The 25,989-nt window shown below is 45.4% G+C and overlaps 1 protein-coding gene across 5 annotated transcripts in view; it reads left to right on the forward strand.

Annotated features, from left to right (window-relative positions):
• GTDC1 (glycosyltransferase like domain containing 1) overlaps window positions 1-25,989 on the forward strand; it is a 254,239-nt gene that overhangs the window by 50,608 nt on the left and 177,642 nt on the right. For all 5 annotated transcript variants that reach the window (XR_008463067.1, XM_054177813.1, XM_054177806.1 and 2 more), the window contains exon 2: window positions 15,928-16,147. Coding sequence is in view for 4 of the 5 variants with exons in the window: in XM_054177813.1 (XP_054033788.1) it covers window positions 15,966-16,147 (182 nt within the window). In the remaining variant the exon portion in view is untranslated. The remainder of the gene's footprint in view (window positions 1-15,927; window positions 16,148-25,989) is intronic.

A 25,989-nucleotide genomic window follows, 5' to 3' on the forward strand; every position in this document is an offset into this window, starting at 1 on the left:
TTCTGAATGGTGAGGGTGTCATAGCCCTGGAGCAGGCTGCCCAGAGAGGTTGTGGAGTCTCCTCCTCTGGAGACTTTCAAAACTTAGCTGGATGTGTTCTTACGTGACCTGCCCTAGGTGATCTTGCTCCGGCAGGGGGTTGGACTGGATGATCTCTGGAGGTCCTTTCCAAGCCCTACCATTCTGTGTTGCTGTGACTATAACCTGTCTAGCTGCAGTCAAAGGAAATGCTGTGTATATTCCCCAGCAAGTTTCTTAGAACTGACAGTGCCTGTAGACAGAAACTTTACAAACGTAGTGGTGTGTCAGCAACATCCCAGGTGTCATTACAAATGTCAGCAGTATCTAAGTGGTGTTTGTCAATAAGCAGAAAGATGTGAGGTGGTCTCTATGGTTGTTAGTCAACTGCTCTGCACCTTCAGTCTGCCGCCGCCTGGTACTTGGTTGAGTAGCTCATGTGAGTTGAATGCACACTAAATATCAAGTGGTGTTACACAGCTTGAGAAGAAAAGGAGCTTTAAAGGGGAAAAAAAAAAAGGCAGACGTTATTCTAAGTCATTCTGTTAATGCCCAAGAAAATGCTTCCATGAGTGTTGAGAAACCAACCATCTATAGACTCTAGGAAAAATCATTTATGGGTCTCTGTCGTCCATACTCATTCACAACTTCAGTGGGAAGGCAGAGTGCTGCAGCTTGAATCATCTTGCATGAATATTGCCCTCTCCAAGGATATTGGCATGCAAAGCAGCTCTTGTTCAGCGGAGCGCGTTCTGAATGCTCCTCACAAATGGATTCTTCCCCACTTTGAGATGCACAGACAGAGTTTGGAGTAGGCTCTCTGCAGCGGAAGCAAACTAAGGCGTGATTGGTGCAGAGAGGTGGAAACAACTCCTTTTCTCCAGGCATTTATTGGTGCTGCTCAGTTTGGGTACCCTGTCTGTGTTTTCCACTGCATATATTTGCTGGAGGCAACTCACTCTTTCCTTGCCTCTTCCCCACTCTCTCTTATTTATATCTTATCTTCAAAATTCAAACTGAGAGGGTGAATTGTCTTCAGAGATACTTCTGCTTTCCATATGGGGCTAAACCATTTTCATGTAGCACCTTCAAGTATCTACAGCTAATCTTTGTGGGACCAAAGAGTGATGGAAAGATCAGATCTGAAAAGAGTCAGAAAGATCTGAATCATTTACCCTGTAATAAGATAAGACTCTCTCACATTCTGATACATGCTATGAAAATGATTTTTAAGCTCTCAACACAGAACTGAATACTTACTGTTATTTCTATAAACAAAGCATTTGTTTGCCTGAGTTTGGTTGGTTTTTCTTGTTGTTTGGGTTGGGGTTTTTTGTTGTTCCCCCCAAACCAGCCAAGTACAGTGGTGCCAAAGCCACTGCTTAGTAAAGGTGCACTAACTTCTGTGGATGGTGGAGGAACTTGAGACCTGATGAGTACCTGGTGTGGATTCTCAGTGTCTTAAACATCACGGTTCTTTGGATATGAAAAAACAAACAATGTAGAGTAACATCAAAGGGTTTATTTATAGTGTTGTTTTGAGTCTGATCTGAGCTCACAGCTGGAGCACTGTGTCCAACTCTGGGCTTCCCAGTCCAAGAGAGATGAGAAATTACTGAAGAGAGTCTAGTGGAAGCTACAAATGTGATGAGGGATCTGGAGCATCTCTGAGGATGACAGGCTGAGAGACCTAGGGTTGTCTAGGCTGGAGAGGGGTAGAGTGGGAGGGGAATCTTCTCAATTCTGGTCAATATCTAAAGGGTTGAGAGGATGGGGCCAGGGTCTTGTCAGTGCTCTGCAGTGCTAGGACTAGGGACAGTGAGCACAAGCTGGACCCTAGGAGGTTCCCTGTAAACATAAGGTAAAAATTCCATGCTTTGAGGGTATTGGAGCATTGGAGCAAGCTGCACAGAGAGGTTGTGGAGTCTCCTTCTCTAGAGAAGTTCAAAACCCACCTGGGTACAATTTTGCACACCCTGCACATTTTATTCCTCTTCTCTACCCTGGTGAGACTAAGCCTGGAATACCATGTCCAGTTTTGGGCTTCCCAGTGACAAGTGATCCTGTTTTAGCAGGGAGGTTGGCCTGGATCTCCAGAGGTTCCTCCTGCCCCCTTCCGTGTTGGGATTCTGTGTGATTCTGATTGCAAGCAGAAGACTCTCTGAAATAAGCACTGCCTTGCTTTCAGAGGCATTTCCAAGCTGTCCATATGCTGCTGTTCTTCAGGCCTCCAAGACCTGCTTGTGGCTGCTGTGAGTGCTTAACTGCTGGTATTGCCAAAAATTTCCCAATGGCTAGAAAAACTGAAGTCTTTAGTGTGAGTCAGAACAGATCTTTAATGTGCTGGTGAAACTTGTGATCTTTGTGTCTTGGAAATGAAGAAGTAGGAATATTAAGGCCAGACCTTGCGTGCCTGAGGTGTGAATGGTTTTTCAGTTTGGCTTGTAAGGGTGCTCCTGGCATTGCATCATGTCAGCAGTGTCAGGAAGAGCACCTACTAATAGCCAGCTACACTTGAAATAGTTAGGAGCTTCCGGTAATGACCTTAAAATAGGTTTTTCAGCTCTGAGCTCTGCTCTGAAGATGTTTTCCTCTGCAGCCTGGTGGTCATGGCTGTTGTAAACCATACTTAATCACAGGATGGTAGAGGTTCGAAAGGACCTCCAGAGATCATCCAGTCCAACCCCCTGTCAGAGCAGGGTCACCCAGGGCAGGTCACACAGGAACACATCCAGGTGGGTTTGGAAAGTCTACAGAGGAGGAGACTCTGGGCAGCCTGCTCCAGGGCTCTGGTACCCTCACCATACAGAAGTGTCTCCTCATGTTGAGGTGGAACCTTCTGGGCTCCAGCTTGTACACCTTGTTCCCTTTTGTATCCTTGGGCACCACCAAACATAGCCTGGCACCTTCACCTTGACACCCACCCCTCAGATATTTATAGACATTGATCAGACCTCCTCTCAAGCTTCTCTTCTCCACTCTAAACAGCCCCAGATCACTCAGTCTCTCCTCATAGCAGCGATGTTCAAGTCCCCCAATCATCCTTGTAGCTCTCCATTGGACTCTGTCCAGCAGATCCCTGTCTCTCTTGATTTGGGAAGCCCAAGACTGGAAAGAGTTTTCAGATTTTAGGAGAAAGGTTTTGTGAGCACGGTCAGTTGATTCAGGCAGGGTAGGTTCTGCAATAGGTTCTCTGCTGTTTCATATTGAAGTAGCTGATGACTGACAGCATCATTTTGGTTTTGTTGAACAGGATGTTTGATTTTTGATAAGAGTTTTCAGGTTTTAGGAGGAAGGTTTTATGAGCATGGCCAGTGGATTCAGGCAGGGTAATGCTTTTCAGGTGCTTTTATTCTTAGGTAGGTGGAGAAGCCATTCTCAAGCTGAAATGATTCTGAAGCAGAAATCCTAAGTGAGTTTTACTAATATTTGTGATTCATAATGAAGAAAACCTATTAAAAAATGGTGGGTTTTAAACTCTTTTCATAGAGACTTAGAGTGGAGATCAAGTGCTGGAGGCAGCTTTTTTTTGTATGCAACAAAAGGAGAGATTTTGAAGGCATGTTCCTTCTGCTGGTGGTGATTATAATGGTTCTTCTCCAGTATCAACCATCTGATAATCTTCAAGGAAAAATCTTACGTCTTCATGTCCTCTGTGCCTGTCCTTGCCTTGCTGTTATCTGTGGCAGTGTTAAAAAGAGCCATGCTCCTCTCCTCACTGGTAGGGTCTCCCCCAGACATTAATATTTCTTCTTTTTTGCTATATCTGTTTTTCAAACATCAGCTCAGATCCTAAACTTGTTTACCAAACAGCCAAGATAACCTTCCCAAACAGATTGTTGGGAGATGCTTGATTGTGGCTTTTATTCACGGGGTTGGGGAGGGAAAGTAGTTCCTGAGATGCTCACCCTTTCAATTGACAGATGATAACAGGCATCTTGCTTCAACTCATGCCAGTATTTTTCAGCTTCCCATGCTGTGGGTATCCAGAGATACCTCCCAGTGGAGGAGGTAGACTTCCTCAACTTTCTCATACTTAAGAAGTGAAATAAAATGTATGAATATGCTTTTATCATATCACTTTTATTGCTTCAAGCAAGATTTGGAAGCATTTTGCAGGCTCTGCAGAATGGAAACAACTGGCTGAACCCCACCCCATACACCACATCCAGTTCTGGTGTCCCCAGCATAAGGACGATACAGAGCTGTTGCAGAGGGTCCAGAGGAGGCAACAAAGGTGATCCAAGGGCTGGAACACTACTTCTGTGAGGACAGGCTGAGGGAGCTGGGGGTGTTCAGCCTGGAGAAGAGACTCAGGGAGGATCTTAGAGCTGCCTTCCAATAGCTGAAGGGATCCTCTAGGAAGGCTGCAGAGGTACTTTTCCTGAGGGTGTCTAGAGACAGGCCAAGGGGGAGTGGTTTGAAGCTGAATTAGAGTAAGTTTAGACTGGCCCTTAGGAAGAAGTTCTTCAGTATGAAGGTGGTGAGACTCTGGAATAAGCTGCCCAGGGAGGCTATGGATGCCTTCTCTGTGGGGGTGTTGCAGGCCAGGTTGGATGAGGCCTTGAGCATCTGAGTATAGGTGAGAGGCATCCTTGCCCATGGCAGCGGGGTTGGAGTAGGTGATCCCTCAGGGCCAACCTGAACCATTCGATGATTTTATAACTTGCTGTTATTGAGTCAGCAGAGAGAGAGTCATAGAATGGTTTGTGTTGTTAGGGACCTTAAAGATCAGTGGTTTCAGCCCCCTTTGCCATGGGCAGGGACACTTTCCACTAGACTAGGTTGCTCGAGGTGCAACCTGGCCTTGAACACCTCCAGATGTTGGGGAACGCTTGCAGTGAGCTTTCAGATAGCGCTGTGGCTGCACTCTGGAGCCTTTGATAACTCTGCAGCCCCTTTCACATGGCTTAGTCAAAGCTTTATAGGGAAATTATTTGCAGAAAACATGATGCAGCAGCACTAAATCAAATTGGCATCTCTCATGGTGTTTGGTTTATAAATTGATGTGGAGAGCAGATCTTCTGTATGTCAAGTTGGTAATAGGATGTAAAGGTTCTTAAAATGGGAAAATATGTTTAGTGGCATATAAAGTCCTCATTGAATGTTGTGTGATGTTTACTCTGGAGATAAACTGCTGCTGACTGGACAGAAGTGAATGATGAATTTCTGTTCCTGGAGATTCAGACTGTGCAGCATTGGTGTAGCTCCCCTGAGGAGAGTTGGGCGAGTGGAAGACCAGAAATGATTTCATCTGTTGAACTCGAGTACTTAACAGATAAAAATCCAGCACTGTCTCATGCAGGTGACTTTGCAGCCTTGGTTACTTTATGAATCCCAGGGCCATCATATCTAAACTGCTATAGGCATCTAAGACTTAAACTTTGGTTCTAGAAATAAGTGAAAACTTGATTTATTCCCTTCACTCGGTGAAGTGTTTGGGAGCTTGGCAAAGTCCTCATGATTATCATTTTTAATTGCTTGTGCTGCAGGCTTTTAGATGAACTCTACTTCTGACAACCCTTTTGGAGTCAATTTTCCATCATGACTGAATTTCATCCTGAAACAACCTTGCAGTCATGTGCAGTCCACCTCTCTGCTGCTCAGTAATGTTCCTCTGTGTGGGTCCCCTCCTGGATTTCACAGCTGAACTCGATTTGACAGTAGATCTCATCCCATCTTCTTTTATTGACTCAAGGTGTGACTGAAGATGCAGAAGCTTTCATCACATATTTAAATGGGTACTTTCTGACTGTAAAATAAATCTGGCTTGTGCCCACTCAAAAGTTGCTGCCAAACATCTCAGGCTACCCAGCCTAATGTTTAAGTTAATGTTTCCATTAACTCTTGCAATTCCAGATTTTGTACAAGGAGGGGATTTAGCACTTAAATCCCAGATTTCCATGATATGACAACTTTGAAGACAAATTGTATCCTGGGTGTGGCCAGCAGAGAAAGAGAGGTCATTCTGCCCCTTCACTCTGCTATGCTGACACATCACTTTGAACACTGTGTCCAGTTGCAGTGTCCCCCAGCACAAGAAGGACACAGAGCTGTTGGAGTGAGTCCAGAGGAGGACCACAAAGATGATCCAAAGGCTGGAGCACCTCTGCTGTGAGGACAGGATAAGGGAGTGGTGGGTGTTCAGCCTGGAAAAGACTCGAGGAGGACCTTAGAGGGATCCTTCTGGAAGGCTGCAGAGGGACTTTTCCTGAGGGTGTCTAGAGACAGACCAGGGGGGAATGGGTGGAAGCTGAGGCAGAGCAGGGTTAGCCTGGAGCTGAGGAAGAAGTTCTTCAGTCTGAGGGTGGTGAGACTCTGGCACAGGCTGCCCAGGGAGGCTGTGGCTGCCTCCTCTGTGGGGGTGTTTCAGGCCAGGCTGGATGAGGCCTTGAGCAGCTGAGTCTAGTTGCGAGGTGTCCCTGCCCATGGTGGGGAGGTTGGAGGAGATGATCTCTGAGGTCCTTTCCAGCCTGAGCTATTTTGTGACAATGATTTGTGCTTCATTATTTAAGTCTTTGCTAGTTTAAGCTTTCTGTAATGAACAAACCAACCCTGTTCAGGATGTTTGTTACCTCACAAAGCAATTAATGATGGCTTCCAACAAGTGTGTTGTGTTTTAGTCAAGTAGCTGACATGAGCTATAGACTAATTCTTTCAGATGGAATTAATTAAAACATGGAAAAGTCAGTTTTGTCAAGTTTCTACAGACATTTTTAACCTGGCTTTGAAAGCAGGTTGTAATGCTTACCATTCCATACAGAAACTGGTCTGGAGCCCAGAATGTGGGGAACACATTTCTCATCATCTTCCTAATAAATGGGAGGAATTTCAAAATGCCAGCCCATTATTACCAGGCTGGTGCCTTTTCTGTAATAGGGAACTAGCAACTAATATGTCTCCTGTCAAGTTTAAAAATAGCACCACATCTCCCATTACTACACCTATTAGTTCCCTCTCCACTTGGAAATATTCTAAATGGAGTCCCCTTCATCTATTTAAACCTGAATGTCACCTTCAGCATCATCAATATCACCAAATGTACAGTACTAGGTACAGTAGTGCAAGGGATGTGTCTTGTAAACGGGCTTGGTCCTTCAAGCACTGTAAACACAGGACAGATAGGTTGGATGAAACCAGCGTACCATGAACCAACATTAACAATCTCTGTCCAAGCAAGTTATCATTATGCCAGCCCTTTGAATTAGCTGGCAAATGGGAGCTTATCATTAGCTGTTAAATCAGGATAATGAAGTTTCTATCAAATACAGTTCCTAACCTGGTGCTGTAAGGTTGTGCTTTTGTGTTAGATCTGTACTCTTAGAATGGTTTGGGCTGGAGGGGGCCCTAAGGATCATCCCGTTCCAACTCCTCTTGCTGTGGGCAGGGACACCTTCCACTAGATCAGACTGTCCAAAGAGGCATCCACAGTCTCCCTGGGCAGCCTGTGCCAGTCTCAGCACCCTCCCACTGAAGAACTTCTTCCCCAGCTCCAGTCTAACCCTGCTCTGCCTCAGCTTCCAACCATTCCCCCTCATCCTGTCTCTAGACTCCCTCATGAAAAGTCTCTCTGCAGCCTTCTTGTGGGATCCCTTTAGGTGTTGGAATGCAGCTCTAAGGTCCCCCTAGAGTCTTCTCCAGGCTGAACACCCCCAGCTCCCTCAACCTGTCCTCATGGCAGAGGTGCTGCAGGCCTTGGATCATCTTTGTGGCATCCCCTGGCCTCACTCCAAAAGTTCTGTGTCCTCCTTCTGCTGGGGACACCAGAACTGGACATACTATTGGAGGTGCGGCCTCAGCGGAGCGGAGTCAAGGGGCAGAATCTCCTCTCTGTAGTCTTAGACTATGTCAGGAAAGAAAGTGAAAAGAAAATTCTAATGATTAATTGTTTTTTGCTTTCTTATAGCTGGAAAAAACCAGCCAAATTTAATTTACAGCAAGAAATGATGGTCATTAGTGCCTTTGCCTAGATAAAATAATAAAGCAATTTAAAGAGTGAGTTTTAAACTGCATGCTCTGCATATGCATTACCAACTTTTTCCTGCAGATTTATGGCAGTATTGTTTATTTAGCATGCATGAGACAATGTGCAGCTCTCAGTGTGGTACATTGGAAACCTGAAAGCACCAAAAGCAGCCATTAGTGTCTGCTGCGTCACAGTCCCTGAGTTAATACATGTGGGACACAGACCTGTTGGAGTGAGTCCAGAGGAGGCTGCAAAGATGATCTGAGGGCTGGAGCACCTCTGCTATGAGGTTAGGCTGAGGGAGCTGGGGGTGTTCAGCCTGGAGAGGAGAAGACTCTGGGGGAACCTTAGAGCTGCCTTCCAGTACCTGAAGGGATCCTGCAGGAAGGCTGCAGAGGGACTTTGCATAAGGGTGTCTGGAGACAGGCCAAGGGGGAATGGTTTGAAGCTGAGGCAGAGCAGGATTAGTCTGGAGCTGAGGAAGAAGTTCTTCAGTCTGAGGATGGTGAGACTGGCACAGGCTGCCCAGGGAGGCTGTGGCTGCCTCCTGCCTGGGGATGTTGAAGGCCAAGTTGGATGAGGCCTTGAGCAGCCAATTCCAGTTGAGAGGCATCCCTGGGCATGGTGGGGAGGTTGGAGCAGAGCATCTCTGAGATCAATTCCAACCAACACAAGAATGCATCCAGGAGGGTTTGGAATCTCTCCAGAGAAGGAGACTCCACAACCTCTCTGGGCAGCCTGCTCCTGGGCTGTGTCACCTTCACCACACAGAAGTGTCTCCTCATGTTGAGGTGGAACCTCCTGTGTTCCAGCTTGTGCCCATTGCTCCTTGTCTTACCACTGAGCACCACCAACAAGAGCCTGGCACCTTCATCCTGAGACCCACCCCTCAAATATTCATACACATTGATGAGATCCCCTCTTAGCTTTCTCTTCTTCAGACTAAACAGCCCCAGGGCTCTCAGCCTTTCTTTGTAGAAGAGATGTTCAAGTCTCTTCATCATCCTCATAGCTCTCCATTGAACTCTCTCCAGCAGACCCCTGTCTCTCTTGAGCTGGGGAGCTCCAAAGTGGACATGGTATTTAAGGTGTAATCTCACCTGGGAAGAGTAGAGGGGGAGGAGAACCCCTCTAGACCTGTTGGACTGTGTGCTGTTGACGACATCCAAATCAAGGTGAATGATTTTGGTTACTGCACCCTTAGAAGAAGCAAACAGTCTTGCTTTGTCCTGTTGATGTATCTGAAAGGGAAATGAAGTGGCACTCTTGCTTTGTGCTCTCACACAGTTTAGCAGTGACAAACCTTCCAGCTGGTACTTTTGGGTGATCTAAACCTGAGTGAAATATTGGCCATTAAAATGTGATTTTGTTTAAGGTGCAACTCTGGGCTTTTGGTGAGTCACTGTGGTGAGTGGGAGGGGAATGCAGGCTCTTTCAGTCTAGGTTTGTGTGTGTGGATACACCACACACCTCGGATGAGTGCATATGGTGGGGCTGGGAGGGGGAGGGGGCAGGGGAGGAAATGTAGAGAGTCTCTGACGGGCCTTTGGAAATTCCTGTTGGTCTGAATGTGGAAGGTGCGCAGTGTTTGCCTGTGTTAGGGGTTACTCTGTGTTCATCTGAAATCATCAAAGGTTATCTGCTTGTTGACCTCTACAGTGCCTACCTGATGGGTTTTGCAGTTGGCTGAGTTACAAGACACCCAACCACTGCTCTGGATATGGTGGTGGAATAAATTTCTCATATGTGTGGGACTGTGACCGTTAAAGCAATCATTACTGAAACCGTGCACCTTATTTCCTGTCACTAATGGCAGCTCCCTACCTAGGCAATGTATCAACACTCAGCCCCTTGGCTTTGGATCATTGCTCAGCTCTCCTGTTGGACAGATACTCAAACATGATTTGCAGTGTATGTTGTCTGAAGATGTCAGTGCACAGAGCTAATTGTGGCTTGCTGATGTTTGGGAACCCCCACTTCAGTTCCTTGGGCAGAGTGAATGCATTGATGCAAAATGATGAGTTTCCTCTGTCTGGGCTGCTCAACAAAAATCCTTCAGGTGGCATTCACCTAGACTTCTAAGAGCAGCCATAGTTTTGGGGCCTTGTTGAACAGGTAGTTCTTAGGTGTCATTACAGTAAATATTTATTTATTACTCTGTGCAGGACTTAGAATTTCTTCTGAAGGAGAATTCTTGGTTCCAACAGCAGTGGCCCACTTGGGAATTCCACCACTTGCCATTCTTCTACAATGTGCTCACTGCTTTGGAGCTGGAGCACATGCTAGAGAGCCCTGGATGAATGTCACTGTGAGGCGGCTTTGAGACAGCACCTACCTAAATTTCTTGGCCCTTCAATGTAGAAGCATAGAGTCATTTTGGTTGGGAGAGACCTTGTTGAGTAAGTTCAGCCCTGAACCTAGCACTGCCAGGTTGCCACCAAACCATGTCCCTCAGCACCACATCCACGCTCTTTTAATTTCTCCAGAGATGCTGACACTGTGACTTTCCTGGGCATCCTCTTCCAGGCTTTTCAAGCAGACACTTCTCCTAGTGTTTAGCCTAAATGTCCCCTTGCAGAGCTTGAGGCCATTTTTTTTTGTCCTATTTTGTGTTACCTGACAGAAGAGACAGATCCCCACCTCACTCCAACCTCCTTTCAGGGAGCTGTAAAGAGCAAGCAGGTCTCCTCTGAGCCTTCTTCAGGCTAAAGATCCCCAGCTCCTTCAGCCACTCCTTGTAGTAGTTGTGCTTTAGACCTTCCACCAGCCTCATTGTGCTTTTATGGATGTGTTCCAGCACCAAAATGTCCATTCTGGTAGTGAGGGGGGGTCCAAAACTAAGCCTCAGTATTCATGGTGCAGCATCCCCAGTGGGACAATCGCTGCCCTGGTCCTGCTGGCCACACTCCTGCTGGTACAAGCCCGGTGCTGTTACATGAGTAATGCCTCTGCATTAGCCAGGGTGGTTTTGACACTGTTGTCACTTAGAAGGATTTTTTTTTAAAGTTTCTTTTCTTTCAGCTAGTTTCTTATGAATGTCTGAGCAGGAGAATGTGCTGCTGCACACAGGCTGGGCAGAGGAACCCATCTCAGAGCACGGGGTGCTGAAGCCCTGCGGCTGGGCTTGAGCTGTTGGAGGAACACCCAGGATCGCTGGCTCCAGAGAGGAAGCACTGTAATGAGAAAGGGGAAGCAGCTCTGTTTTTCTAATATTTGTTGTTTTCTTTGAAATGGGGAAAAGAATACCTGGAGTGATTTATATTTAATTGAGGATTGCATTTCATCAGATAGGGTGAATGTTCTCAGGCCATTTATCAGCTGTGTCTTTTGGAGACCTCAGAGGGAGTCTATGGTACATATTTACCTTCACTTGGCTAGGTCAGGGGAAATAAAGCAAAAATAATAGATGTTATTTTCATATGTGAACAAAACTGGAAGTCATCTGGGTGAAATATGAGGTAAAATGACTGTGTCCTACCTCCTTTGTGCCTCTTTAAATACAAGAAATTACTAGTTATATATATAAAAAATATAATTTCCTTTGCTTTATCAGGGTATCTTTTTAAACCTAGGAGATTTATTGACTTTTTCATTGCTCCAGCTAAGTCAGCCCCTGAAGCTGATGTGACATATATTTTGTTGCCATTATTTGGTAGTAATTTCATATTTAGGGAATATTTTGTGGGGGGGGAAAAACCCAAACACAACCCCCACAAAAAACAGCAAAGAAATGCCCAAAACTAAACCAAACCAAACAATAAAGACCAGAAAGTAGGGCCACAAGCCCTGGCTGGAACACCTCTGCCATGAGGAGAGGCTGAGGGAGCTGGGGGTGTTCAGCCTAGGGAAGAGAAGACTCTGGGGGGACTGCAGAAGAAAGGCTGCAGAGGGACTTTTTATAAGGGAGCTTAGAGACAGGCCAAGGGGGAATGGTTTGAAGCTGAGGCAGAGCAGGGTTGGTCTGGAGCTGAGGAAGAAGTTAGTCTGAGGATGGTGAGACTCTGCCACAGGCTGCCCAGGGAGGCTGTGGCTGCCTCCTGCCTGGGGATGTTGAAGGCCAAGTTGGATGAGGCCTTGAGCAGCCAATTCCAGTTGAGAGGCATCCCTGGGCATGGTGGGGAGGTTGGGCCAGATGATCTCTAAGGTCCTTTCCAACCTGAGCCATTCTGTGAAGATCAAAGCATGCCATATGCTGCTCCTTAGGGAACGTTTAGTCTGCACTGATTTTGATGCACATTGTTTCCAATATGCAAAGGTCACAGAACAGCAGAATCTTACAGCTGTTAGTGAGACTTTTAGTGAGCAGCACCTAAGTTTTTTTGGGGCAGTGAGAGGTAAGAAAGCCTTTGAGCTTCAGATTGTCTCTGAATAATGTGTCACTGCAGAACTTCACCCTGGTGTGCTGCTGATGGCCGTGGGGTCTGTGAGTGTTATTGTGGCAAACAGTAGAGCAGGAGCCATCTAACACCCTCTCCACAATACATCCCCGGGTTCAGCCCAGCTTCCCAGTGTAAACAGCCAAAGGCAGTTTGCTGCATGGCAATGGTTGTGTAATATTTGCATGGCACTTTTTAACTAAATAGACCTGGAGGTGGGGTAACTGCAGAAGAAGCTAAATGTCAGGATCTTTAAGCACGAAGACAACCTGAGAACTGAAAGTCTCCTGCCATCAGCCTGTACAGTCATTCTCTGGTCCCACAAGGCAGGTAGCAGTGGTGAGTGCTGCAAAACAAACCCAAGGAGCACGCTGTGGATTCAGCTAAACCTGGTGATAAACCCAGTTTCAGAACTAGACTGATGAAGTGCAATTTGATCAGATACTTCATGAGCTAATCACTTTATTACTGATGCTGTTAATGATTTGTAGGTGACTCAGTGGCACTTCCCAACTTTTCATGTACCTTCTTTTTAGAGCTTGAATTTGCAAAACATTTCCCTTCCAGTTGGGTTTTCAGCACCACTTGATGCCAAGGGTGGCATGATTAATTACAAATGGCTCACTAGGTGAATAGTGCAGGTTCTAAGCCACAGCTTGTGTCTTTGTAGCAGTTGTTACCCTGAAGCCTCCGAAAGGGCTTCAGGGGAAAGAGTTTGATTTCAGTTACATCATTGTAAATTCAGACAATGTCAGGGATCTCAGAAGTGGGATTGTTTGAAATCAGGTCAGTGGGAAAGAGATTAGAGTCTGCTTTGCTACCTGAAAAGAAGCAAGCTCTCTTTGGGGCTGTTCAGTTTGGAAAAGAGGAGGCTGAGGGGAGACCTCACTGCTCCCTACAGCTACCTGAAAGGACATTTTGGAGAGGCTGCTGCTGGTCTCTTCTTACAGAGGGGAAGGGCCTCAAGTTGTGTCTGGGTAGGTCTATACTGGACATTAGGAAAAGGTTTTTCAGGGCAAGAGTGGTCAGGCATTGGAATATGCTGTCCAGGGAGGTGGTAGAGTCACCATCCCTGGATGCCTTTAAAGGTGGTTTGGATATGGTGCTTGGGGCTATGGTTTAGGGGTGAACCTTGTAGGGTAGGGTTCTGGGTTGGATTTGGTAATCCTGAAGGTCTTTTTTAACCTGAATGTTTCTGTGATTCCAACATGGAGGGAAACCTTTGCTTCCAGAAGGAAAGAAACATTTGTCCAAAAGAAAGTAATTTATTTGAAGGAGGATGGGAATAATAGAGCAGATTATAACCTGGATCCAGGCTGGCTTATGGCAAGGAAGTCAGAGATCTATATTGCCATTTCAGCTTGCACCATTCATAGAATGGTTTGGGTTGGAAGAGGCCTTCGAGATGATCCGGTTCTAACTCTCCTGCCATGGGCAAGTACACCTCACACCAGCCCAGGTTGCTCAAGGCCTCATCCAGCCTGGCCTTGGACACCTCCAGGGAGGAGGCATCCACAATCTCCCTAGGCAACCTGTTCCAGTATCTCACCACCCTCACTCTAAAGAATTTCTTCCTGATCTTCAGTCTAAATCTGCCCTCCTCAACCATTCCCTCCATTCCCTCTCATCCTACCACTACAAGCCCTGGAAGGCCACTCTAAGGTCTCCTTAGAGCCTTTCTTCTCTAGGCTAAACAGCACCAACTCTCCCAGCCTGTCTCCATAGGGAAGGTTCTCCAGGTCATCTTTGTGTCCTCCTCTGGACCTGCTCCAGCAGCTCCATGTTCCTCTTATGCTGGGGGCACCTGACCTGGATGCTGCAGTGCTGCAGTCTCACGAGAGGAGGGCAGAGAGGCTGATGAATCAAAACTCCCTTGGGGTTTCTTACATTTCAGTCTCCCAATGAAATTTATTCAGTGTTTGAATTTCTGTTGCTGGCTAGTTGATCTTTTGGTTGCTACAGTGCCCTTGTAAGTTGCTTCTGGTTTTGCTTGCTTTTTACCCTCTGATTACAGAATACCTAATTTTTTCTCTTTAACTAGATTTTAAGGTTGAGATGGTGGTTGAGATTTTGTGGAGAATGTGTAGTTCTGTGTTGAATTCTCACTTCTTGTCAGCATTGGCTTTGAGAAGATAAGGATTAGAGTCTGAAACCACTAGAAATTGCAGGTCAGGAAATGGATGTGCAATAGACAGCATCAAACATGAAGCCTGAGCAAATAAATCTAATGGAAGATTCTCCACTTTTAGGATATGTTGAGAAAGAAGCCATCAGAGGGGCAGTCATGGATGGTGGATACCTGTCAGGGTTTTGTTTTCATTTTGTTTTCAGCTTTTGCATGTGACTGTTGTGCTCAAAGCATCTGAAAAGCAGCTTTTCAGTACCCCAGGTCCATGACTCACAAACGAGATGAGCACTAGTCTAAGGGTTTTCCTCTTTCCCTTCACTCTGGGCAGTGTGTTTTGCATCCTGTTTGTGAGCAGCTTGGGGCTTCTCATCTGAGAGCTACCTCAAGCCTGCTGTGCTCTTCCAGATATTTTGGAGTACAGATAGAACATGGTTTAAATCACTTGCAGGCTCCAAGTGTGTTGAAGGGTGGTGATCTCCTAGGCATTCAGGAGAGAGTCCTGAGGGGATCCTTAGACTGCATCTCCCCAAGCTCCTCTCTGGCTTTAAGTCACCCAAATTACTGTTGTTAGCAGCTTTTGGGGTTTGAATGTGTTTGGCTTTTCCCTTAGTTTATCACCAGGAAAAAGGGGAAAACCTATGGAAAAATAAATAGATCACTTCCTAACCTACAGGAGAATAAGAGCATAGGAAGTAAACCAGCTTGTAATATCTGTTGGGTTTTTTTAAGTTCTGCACATTTTGATTAACAACTACAAATGGTATCTTATAATGGTTGAAATTAATAGGTGTGATAATTTTTGCCATCATAGTAGCTAAGTAGCCTTTTCTGTCCAGAGAAGGGCCTCAAGGAACCTTGTTGATTCCATGATTCTATGATCAGAGGGCTGGAGCACCTCTCCTATGAGGACAGACTGAAGGAGTTGGGGCTGGTCAGTCTGGGAAGAGAAGGCTCTGAGGATAACTAATTGTGGTCTTCTAGTATCTGAAGGGGGCTACAAGAAAGCTGGGGAGGGACTTTTTAGGCTGTCAGGGAGTGATAGGAGCAGGGGGAGTGGAGAGAAAACTAGAAATGGGTAGATTGAGATTGGAAGAAGTTGTTCCCCATAAGGGTAGTGGGACACTGGCACAGGTTGCCCAGGGAGGTGGTGGCAGCCTCATCCCTGGAGGTTTTTGCAGCCAGGCTGGATGTGGCTGTGAGCAACCTGCTGTAGTGTGAGGTGTCCCTGCCCATGACAGGGGGGTTGGAACTGCATAATTCTTGAGGTGCCTTCCCATCCTGGCAATTCTATGATTCTGTATAACAGGAAGAATGAATTCCACATCAGAAATGAAGGCTCTGGAGGCCTTGCAGTATGTTTCTGCTTTTGCCCAATATGATTTTATTTAAATAAATAAATTTATTTCTAAAGTGAAATATTTCTCTGTCCTCATTTTCAGAATCTATTCAGTTCTGAAGTGCTTGGGGAAAAAAAAAAATGAGTGTGCTTCTCATTGAAGCCTTTTATGGTGGCTCCCACAAACAGCTGATGGATCTTCTCCAAGAAGAGCTACGAGATGACTGTGTCCTCTGCACGCTGCCTGCCAAGAAGTGGCATTGGAAAGCACGGACTGCTGCTCTTTATTTCATGCAAACAGTGCCAGCAAGCACCAATTACAGGTAACCTGGGAAGTGAGGGATTTCTCAGCTCACATTACAGAGAGGCCTCCAAGAAGGTGTCTGGAGCTGTTATTTTTGGTTATGTGCATGCCAAGGGTGTATTTGCGAGCGAATGGAGACTGCAATGGACAGGGCAAGTTTTCATTCTTTCTTAAACTTCTTGGGGTATAACTGGGAAATGATTACTGTGTTTTAGGGTTTCCTAGCCTAGTCTGTCTTGCACAGCTAGTCCTTGAGTCTCTAAGAGCGCAAGCATATGGATTCCTGTTTGTGTGTAAATGCAGATGTACCTCTTGTTCTGAGATTATCAAATGAATTGAGTAATACTGAAAGGTTTAAACTGTGCCTCACAGATTAGGTTGAGAGATGGCACAGATGTGAACACTGCAAGCTTCCTCACTTACCCTCTGCTGTATCTATTAGCAAGTCTGATTTATCAGAGAGTGCTGCTCAGACTGACCTGAGGATTAAGGAAGAAGCTTTATCTTAATAATGGTCCAGTTCTGTCATGTGCCAGCAACTGTGGATGTCAATTATGCATTTATGTAAGTGGCAAACTTCTATCAGCTAGAACCTGGACTGATAAAAGCAGACTGTTTAGGTCAACAGATAGCTATCATGCAGTGAGAATCAGTCACTCCAGAACCAAGCTGTCTTTAAACCCAGTGATGTTGCCTGGCCTACCTGATCAGTTGAGATGTGGTAAGATGATTATCTTGAGCAGTGATGTGAGGTGCCTGCTCTGCTCAGGGCATGCAGCTCAGCAACGTGGCATGGGTAGAAAATGAGCACTCAGCTGATTTTGTACCTTCCTGGAGAGCGACTGTTAGTGCAAGGGGATGTTTTAGCTGCTTTTCAGCTACAGGATGAACCTCAGCAGGACACTGAACACACCTAAATGATGTGCTCTGTGGGTACAGCTCAGAACCAAGTCTGGTGTTCGTTACCAGAGCAAGTAGATGTAGTCAGCTGGGGAAGGACTGTGATTCAGCAAGAGTAGATCTTGTGCTACAGAAGGCTGTATTGGAACAGTGTTACCCAAAACAATGTCTAATCCTTTTTTGGAAAGCATGCTATATAAATGTACACCTTTTCTGTGCCTGCTTCTGGCTTGCATTTAAAATAAGCTACCATCCCAAGCCAAATGTTATAATTAATTTTCCCTGGTGTGTCTACTGTGAGGCATTCAGCTTTGGTTTCCTATTGCTTTCCTTTTGCAACAATTTTGTTTTGGAGGAGTGTAGATGACAAACTGTTATGTAAATTTGTCTTGTATCACAACCACATCCTCCAACGCATGGCAATGTTATCTGTGTTCCTTCAAGGTCAGCAGCCCAAGCTGTCCAGCACTAACTGTATTAAACTAATCAGACATCACTCATAGACATACACTTCATTAGTTTAACTTACAGTTACACTGACCTAAGATAACTTAACTCCAATTTGTCAAGTAACCCACATCTTGGAGGAGGGGGGGAGGGAATGCTGACATGAAAAAAAACCCACAACCCAAAACTCCACAAAAAAACCCTAACAACCCAACAAAAAAAATCCTCAACCCAGCAGCTTGAAAACTCCCTTGAAGTTAATAAACTTGCAATCTGTCATAGACTTATGTGCAAATATAACCTTTGCTGACAGCAAATACATCTCATCTAGCCAATAGAGCATCTTAAAGGGAGGAAAGCTTGTTTGTTGCTGTTGCTCTTAGGGTTTGATCAGACAGAATCAAGTAGTCTAAGTTGACAAAGATGTGATGTTTAAAACAGAGAATGTACCTGCAGGACAGCATTTTAGGAGCCAGGGCTGATCACAGAATCACAGAATGTTAGGGGCTGGAAGGGACCTCCAGAGAGCGCAGTATGATTGAGGCTGGAATAGACCTGAGATCATCAGGTCCAGCCTATGGCCTAACACCTCCATATTGACCAGACCATGTCACTAAGTGCCACATCCAATCTTGCCTTAAATACCTCCAGGGACAGTGATCCACCTCCCTGGGAAGTCATTTCCAGTGTCTAATTCCCCTTTCCACAAGGAAGTGTTTTCTAGCATCCAACCTAAACCTCCCCTGGCACATCTTCAGGTCATGGCCTCTCATCTTGTCACTGCTGCCGGGGGAAGAGCCTAACCCCCACCTACTACAACTTCCCTTCAGGTGGGGGTGGGATAAGGTTGCCCCTGAGTCTTCTCTCTCTAGGCTGAACAACCCCAGCTCCTTCAGCTCCTCCTGTCCTTCCAAGCCCCCTTGCCAAAGCAGGATCACCTGGGGCAGGCCACACAGGAGGAGTGTGGCTGGTGAGGGGAGAACTGATTTAAGTACCTTTTACTTTGCTTGCACATTTTAAGTGTTTGTTTTGTAGTGCAACATTTCAAGTATTTTATTAAACTGAAAGTCTGAGTGCTTGAGATGACAACCTAATGAGGCTGGCTGCTCTCTCCTGTTAGGAAAAAAGCATTGATTAAAATGAACATTGATTCTTCTAGCTTGCTAGTAACCACTAAAGATCTGCTTCACAGGCAGCAGTTTGAGGGAGAAGGCTCACTGCAATCCAACAGGAGTGTGTGTTGTGAACTCCACATTGAAATATTTCAACCTCCTCCTGGAGGTCATGGGAAATACCAAATTTGCATTATTTATAATATTGACAGGATTTGGAGACTGAAGACTTTCTTTCACAAGTAATTTTCATAACTGTGGCATTTCCTGAATCCCTGTTTCTGTTTGTTCCTCTAACAATGGAGAAAGGTCGCAAATCCAGGCTGGGTGCAGAATGGGTTGAGGGCAGCTCTGAAGGAAAGAGTCTTGGGGGTGCTGGTTGATGAGAAGCTCCCCAGGAGCCAGCAGTGCCCTCATGCAGCCCAGCAGGGCCGGCTGTGTGCTGGCAGCTGAGTGTGGCCAACAGGGCAAGAGAGGGTATTCTGCACCTCAAATAACTGCCTCCAGTGCTGGTATCCCCATCGTAAGAACCACACAGATCTGCTGGAGTGAGCCCAGTGGAGGCCACAAAGATGATCCAAGGCCTGGAGCAGCTCTGCTATGAGGACAGGCTGAGGGAGCTGAGGGTGTTCAGCCTGGAGAAGAGACCTTATGCAGCTGAGATGTCCTCAGTCTTCAAGGGGAACAGATGCAGCTGTTGTGGGAGGTATTGACCACTTAATATGTTATCTGCAACACTGCAGGTTCATCAGCACAAAGGCTGTGCTGCATTTCTCTAGAAACCTGTTGCCTTTCTGGTTTTGTGGCTTCATTGTGCAGTTGTTGAACCAGTTCATGCCTTCATTCACCTCATTAAAGGAGGACAAGAAGCTGTGATGAATGAGGAAGATCAGGCATGTGGTGTGTCCTTCCAACTTGGAAGGCCATAGGGAAAGTTTCTAAAGGTGGCTTAGTTGGCTTCTACACTTGAAATGCTCTGAAATATTGATGTAGAGCAGCCAGAGTACTGAGTGTTTTTAAGAGCTTTTCTAATTGCAGAGACTCTCATGGTATTTCCCTCCATGGAGAGAAGGTGTCTGTCTGAACATTGCCTAACTTGGAGTTGGAAGGAGTTTCATCCTCATGGTGGTGATTTCCAAATCACAGCATTTGAAAGGGGCTGACAACAGGCAGAATTGTTGTCTGCTTTCTGTAGACATGTTGTACAGCAATTACAGAGTTTTGTTAGTAGTTGGTGGGATATTGTCACCTTCATTCCACGAATTAGGACAGTCCAGAACAGAGACTTGATTTCCTCAGGCTGCTGGCAGTCTGCAGAGCTGCTGTATTTTCTGCTTGCTTTGTCTCCCCACTTGCTTCATACAGCTTGAACTCCTTGATAAACCATGGAGTCACAGAATGGCTTAGGTTGGAAAGGACCTCAGAGATCATCTCCTCCAACCTCCCCACCACAGGCAGGGACACCTCTCAACTAGACTCAGCTGCTCAAGGCCTCGTCCAGCCTGGCCTGAAACACCCCCACAGAGGAGGCATCCACAGCCTCCCTGGGCAGCCTATTCCAGAGTCTCATCAGCCTCATAGTGAAGTGAAGTACTTCTTAAGATCCAGTCTAGCCCTCTTCTTTCTCAGTTTCAAACCATTCCCCCTTGTCCTGTCTCTAGCCACCTTTATGAAAAGTCCCTCTGCAGCCTTCCTGTAGGATCCCTTCAGCTATTGGAAGGCAGCTCTGAGGTCTCCCTGGAGTCTTTTCTCCAGGCTGAGCAGCCCCAGCTCCCTCAGCCTGTCCTCACAGCAGAGATGTTCCAGCCCTGCCTGTAAGGTGTTTGATTTTGTCTCTTGTATTCCACAGCACATTGCAACCATTCAGTAATTCTAGCAAGTACCTAAAAAAAGGGAAAAAGGCTTTTGGAAACCTTTTTCCTTCTTAATTCAAGGAAATTTCACAAAATTGAAAATTCTCTTGCAAAAATGAATAACTAAAAAAAAGGAGTTGTTTTTATTTACTCCCCCCCACCCCCTCTCTGGTTTTGCCTTTTATCACCATGAACAATCTTTTAAGTGTCAAAATAATGTAAATATTGATAGTTAATGCTGGGTTTGTGTGTCTGGTGAGTCATTTTTTATGTGACCCACCGGACAAGAGCATTTTCTGTTTTAGGGCCCATCCTTCACAGAAGGTAATTTCATCCCCCCCAAAGAAGAGTTCGACCTGCAGGATGGAGAGACAAAATGCAGAGCAGCTTCCAGTTTGTTTTACTGGCACTGCTAGATTATTTTAAATATCTCTCTATAAATATTCTGTGTACCATTCAGTATTGCCCCCCAGGTGGCTGTTCATATGAATAAAGATTTTATTTGTAACAGACTCTAGCCCTGAAATACCCCTAGGGTAAATGTTAGCATTTATATACCCCCTGATACTTGACATCTGTATTTTCAAGACAAACTCTCTGCTTTTTTTTTTTTCTTACATTTTGCAAAAGAGAAAATAAATGATTGCTTGCAATTAATAGAGCACTGCAGAACCCCAAAGCAGGGGAGTGTGGTGCTCAGCAGTGTATAGTGGTGTATTCCAAGTGCATATAAGGTAGGTGTGGTGGCTTCTGTTGCTTTAATGATCTGTTAAAACTGCTAGACTTAGGATTCTTTCAGATTTTAAGCTTTCACTTCTGCTCTTGTGAGACCCCACTTTGAATACTGTGTCCAGTTCTGGTGTCCCCAGCATAAGAAGAGCTGTTGGAGTGAGTCCAGAGAAAGCCACAAAGATGATCCAAGGGCTTCTTCATAGTCCTTCTCTGCACCCCCTCCATCAGGTTCAGGTCCTTCCTGTGTTGAGGGCTCCAGAGCTGGACACAGAACTGCAGGTGAGGTACCACCAGAGCTGAGCAGAGTGACAGAATCTCCTCTCTCCATCTCTAGCCATGCTGCTTTTGATGCAGCCCAGGCTGCCATTGCCCATTGCTGGCTCATGTCCAGCTTCTCACCCACCAGCACCCCCAAGTCCTTCTCTGCAGGGCTGCTCTCAATCTCATCATCCCCCAGCCTGTACTGGGTGAATAAAACTTGCATCCCATTCATGGTATTGACTACTAAGAGTGTGTATTTTGGTTTTCCTGTTCACCACCTTGGAACTGCTGAATAATTTTCTGCCCAGAGCTCTTTTAAGTTTCCCACCACGTCTTTGTTGCTCCACTTAACGTTAAGGAGTGTGTGTGGATGTGTGTTTTAACTGCAGTTTTGTGCCAGATGCAGTGCAATGTTCTCATAAACAACAGGGTGGTGAGTTGTCCTTTGATGAGGTGATCTAAAGGTGTGAAGAAATAAGGCGGCTATGGCTAACAGCTTAAAGGCAGGGGTCACAGAATGTTAGGGGTTGGAAGGGACCTCCAGAAATCCTTGACTCCATTTCCCCTGCCAGAGCAGGGTCACCCAGGGCAGGACACACAGGAGCACACCCAGGAGGGTTTGGAAAGTCTCCAGAGGAGACTCCACAACCTCTCTGGGCAGCCTGCTCCAGGGCTCTGTCAGCCTCACCATACAGAAGTGTCTCCTCATGCTGAGGTGGAATCTCCTGCATTCTAGCTTCTACCCATATTTCCTTGTTCTCAGGTCTCATCTTTGATGAAAAATACTGTGTGGGTGGAACTTACTAACTGCTGTAGCTAGATAGAAAGTGATGGATACAAATCATGATGTTCTTACCTTGCTGTAGAGATGTCCAAACCAGGAATAACAAATTTCCTTCATTTAGTGAGGCAAAGCACACAGAGAGGAGAGAAGAGGAGACGTCGCTTCGCCCCATGCTCCTCTTTCCCGCTCTGCAGCTGAGTAAAGGGTCATTGCCTCTTTAATTTCATTAGTGCTAAACTTACTTGCATTTTTTTTTCTCTCAAACAAATGGGTTGAGTTCATCAAGGTTAGCTCACACGTGCTTGTGCAAACTCATCCACGTTCGTCCTGCCCACGCTTTGAACTAGCTGGTTGGGAGCTAACTTCGCACTGGGGGCCAGATGGCCGTCCTAGCACCACGTTGAGCCTAAACCAATCCACCCCACCGAGATACGAGACACAGGCGCCATGTACTGAGCTAAAACAACTTTGTGACTTCTGACCAGAGCTGGCTGCTGTCCAGCCAGCTTAAAGTGTAAGCAAAGAGAATCTAAGTCCATATGGAGCAGCATGAAGCTCCACCACTTAGCACAGATGATGCCCTCCACTGCTGTAGCTCCGGGTAACAGAGGATGTCCCGGGCTGAAGAGTGGCTGTGAAATTCTTTTTTGGTGAGGGAAGAGTTGGAGGCCATCTGATGCTGGGAGTACCCAGCTTGGGCACTTGGGCGTAAAACAGGCTTGTGTGGTTTGGGTTAATCCCCCCCAAAACCTGCTCTGAAAACTTCTTCTTGCAAATGTTACCTTTCCAAGTAAACTTCGAAAGGAGAGAACCTAACCAAATGTATCTGAAGCAGGGGCTTCAGCAGAGTGCTGATGGCAAGAAATGCTTTGATAAGCTTAACAAAACAAAAAGGTTTGCATTTTAGAGTTAACCTTTTTGGGGGGGTTGGTTGTTCTTTTTACTGTATGGGGGGGTTTAATGTAAAGGGGTTTTTTTTGGTGTAAATAAAGGTGGGGTTTAGTGTAAATAAAGGTATTTTTAGAGTAAACACAGGTAGTTTTTAGTGTAAATAAAGATCTTTTTTTAGTGTAGATAAAGGGTTTTTTAGTGTAATTAAAGGTATTTTGATAGAGCAAGGAAAGGTATTTACAAGTGTAAATAAAAGTGTTTTATAGTGTAAGTAAAGGTATTTTTTAGTGTAAATAAAGATTTTTTTTTAGTGTAAATAAATGGGTTTTTAGTGTAAAGGGTTTTTTGGTGTAAGTAAAGGTATTTTTTAGTTTAAAGGGTTTTTTTAGTGTAAGTAAAGGTATTTTTTAGTGTAAATGTAGGTATTTTTTAAGTGTAAGTTAGGTATTTCTTAGTTTAAATTTAGTTGTATTTTTTTATTCTAAATAAAGGTATTTTTAGAGTAATAAAAAATACATTTTTTTTGTGTAAATAAAGCTATTTTTAGTGCAAATGTATTTTTAGTGTAAATAAAGTTTTTTAGTTGAAATAAAGGTGTGTTTTTTTCCTGTAAATACAGTTATTTTTTCTCTGTAAGTAAAGGGTTATTTTACTGTAAACAAAGAGGATTTTTACTGTGAAGCTTTGTTTTTTTCTGTAGATAAAGGTTATTGTTTTGGTTTTGTTTTCCCCCCTGTAAATCAAGGTAAAAGGAAAAAAAAATATCAATCCAGTAAAAAAAATAATAATTAAGTAATTCAGTAAAAAAATTAACTAAGGTCTAAGGGCAAAATCATTTCCTATTGAGGACAGCAGCACTGCTGTGGTTTCTCTGCTCACAATTAGGCTGCTAAGATCCACTTCTCAGTATGATGGAGAGAGGCTGCCTGAAAGTTTTCCTGGAGCTGGCGCAGGAGGTGGGACCTCCTTTGTGGGGCAGATTAATGACCTCGCTGCTGAGAGGCCAGCAGCAGCGTTCTGCTGCTCACAGCCCTTGTACAGTGCAGCCAGTTAAGAGCTAAGGTTTTTAGTCTTAGGTCTGGCTGCTTAAAAACTTGAGGGGGAGAAATCCAGTAACAGCAACAACAACAATAATAATCCCTCTTTTCAGAAACAGGACCAGTAATTCCCCAAGTGAACTACCTGAAATGTATTCAGGCAGGCAGCAATGTGATCTTAAACATTCCCTTTGCATTAATCAACTTTGCCTCAGATAAAATGCTGGCAGATGGTAGCTATTCATTGGAAAAGTGACAGGTTTTCTTTAGGTTTTTGTGTGGAAGCCCCCACATGCTCTCTTCCCTCCCCAAAACTGCAGTGGTTTCATTTGGCCAACATGCTGCTTAACAAAAAAAAGAATGCTGTTATTAATCAACTTCACAATGTGGATAGTTAAAAAGGGGTTAGGTGAATTTAAATGCGGTCTCCTTCCTTTGAAGTCAGTGGAAGTATATATAGGATCTCAAATGTCATAGAATCACAGAATGGCTTAGGTTGGAAGGGAACTCAGAGGATCATCCATTGCAGACCCCCCTGCCACAGGTAGGGACACCTCTCGACTCAGCTGCTCAAGGCCTTATCCAACCTGGTCTGCAACACTCCCAGGCAGGAGGCAGCCACAACCTTCCTGGACAGTCTATTCCAGAGTCTCAGCACCCTCCTACTGAAGAACTTCTTCCACAGCTCCAGTCTAACCCTGCTCTGCCTCAGCTTCAAACCATTCCCCCTTGTCCTGTCTCTAGACACCCTCAGGAGAAGTCCCTCTGCAGCCTTCCTGCAGGATCCCTTCAGCTATTGGAAGGCAGCTCTAAGATCCTCCCTGAGTCTTCTCTTCTTCAGGCTGCACAGCCCCAGCTCCCTCAGCCTGTGCTCACAGCAGAGGTGCTTCAGCCCTTGGATCATCTTCGTGGCCTCCTCTGGCCTCACTTCAACAGCTCTGTGTCCTTTTTATGGTGGGGACACCAGAACTGGAGGCAGGATTGAAGGTGAGGTCTCAGCAGAGCAGAGCCAAGGGGCAGAATCCCCTCTCTTGCCCTGCTGCCCACATTCCTCTGGCTGCATCCTGGCACACAGCTGCCTGCTGGGCTGCATGAGAGCACTGCTGGCTCCTGGGGAGCTTCTCATTAACCAATACTCCCAAGAATCTTTCTTCAGAGCTGCTGTCAGCCCACTGTGCACCCAGCCTGGATTTGTGCGTGGTATTGGCCCAAACCAGATGCAAGACCTTGCACTTTGACAGGCTTGAGAAATGGGCCAGTGTCACCTGCATGAAGTTCAACAAGTCAAAGTCCTGGGAAGGAGGCTGGTTGGGACTGCTGGCGATCCATAGGAAGTGCTAATTTGCAGTGGCAGAAACCTAAAGGATTAGCTGAAATTCCAGAGAAATGTTGTGAGGAGACAAGAAAAGGACAATCTGGGGTTTCAAACCCTAGCATGTGTTTCCCTTTATGTTCTCAAACCCTTCTTTTCCTTTCTCAAATGAATTTTCTGAATCACCTGGAGAATTGATATTTACATTACTGGCAGTAACGTGTAATGAAATTGTGCATTCTGAGTCAGGTTTTTTCCATTCAGGCTTTTAATGACTATTTTATCTGTGCTTTTCCTTGGTTGCTGTGTCTATATTTTATTTCTGAGGTGCTTATGGGTTGTGTTTTTATTTTCACAAACATGCACAGCACTATATCAGAAAGAACCTCATAGGGAGCTTCTGCTCTCCCCTCTACGCTGTTCTGATGAGACTACAGCTGGAATACTGGGTCCAATTTTGGGCTCCTCACTTCAAGAGAGACAAGGATCTACTGGAGAGAATCCCACAGAGGCTGTGAGGATGACTGGGGGA

The sequence above is a fragment of the Dryobates pubescens genome, chromosome 2, assembly GCF_014839835.1.
Source record: "Dryobates pubescens isolate bDryPub1 chromosome 2, bDryPub1.pri, whole genome shotgun sequence".
In the NCBI taxonomy this organism is placed as follows: domain Eukaryota; kingdom Metazoa; phylum Chordata; class Aves; order Piciformes; family Picidae; genus Dryobates; species Dryobates pubescens.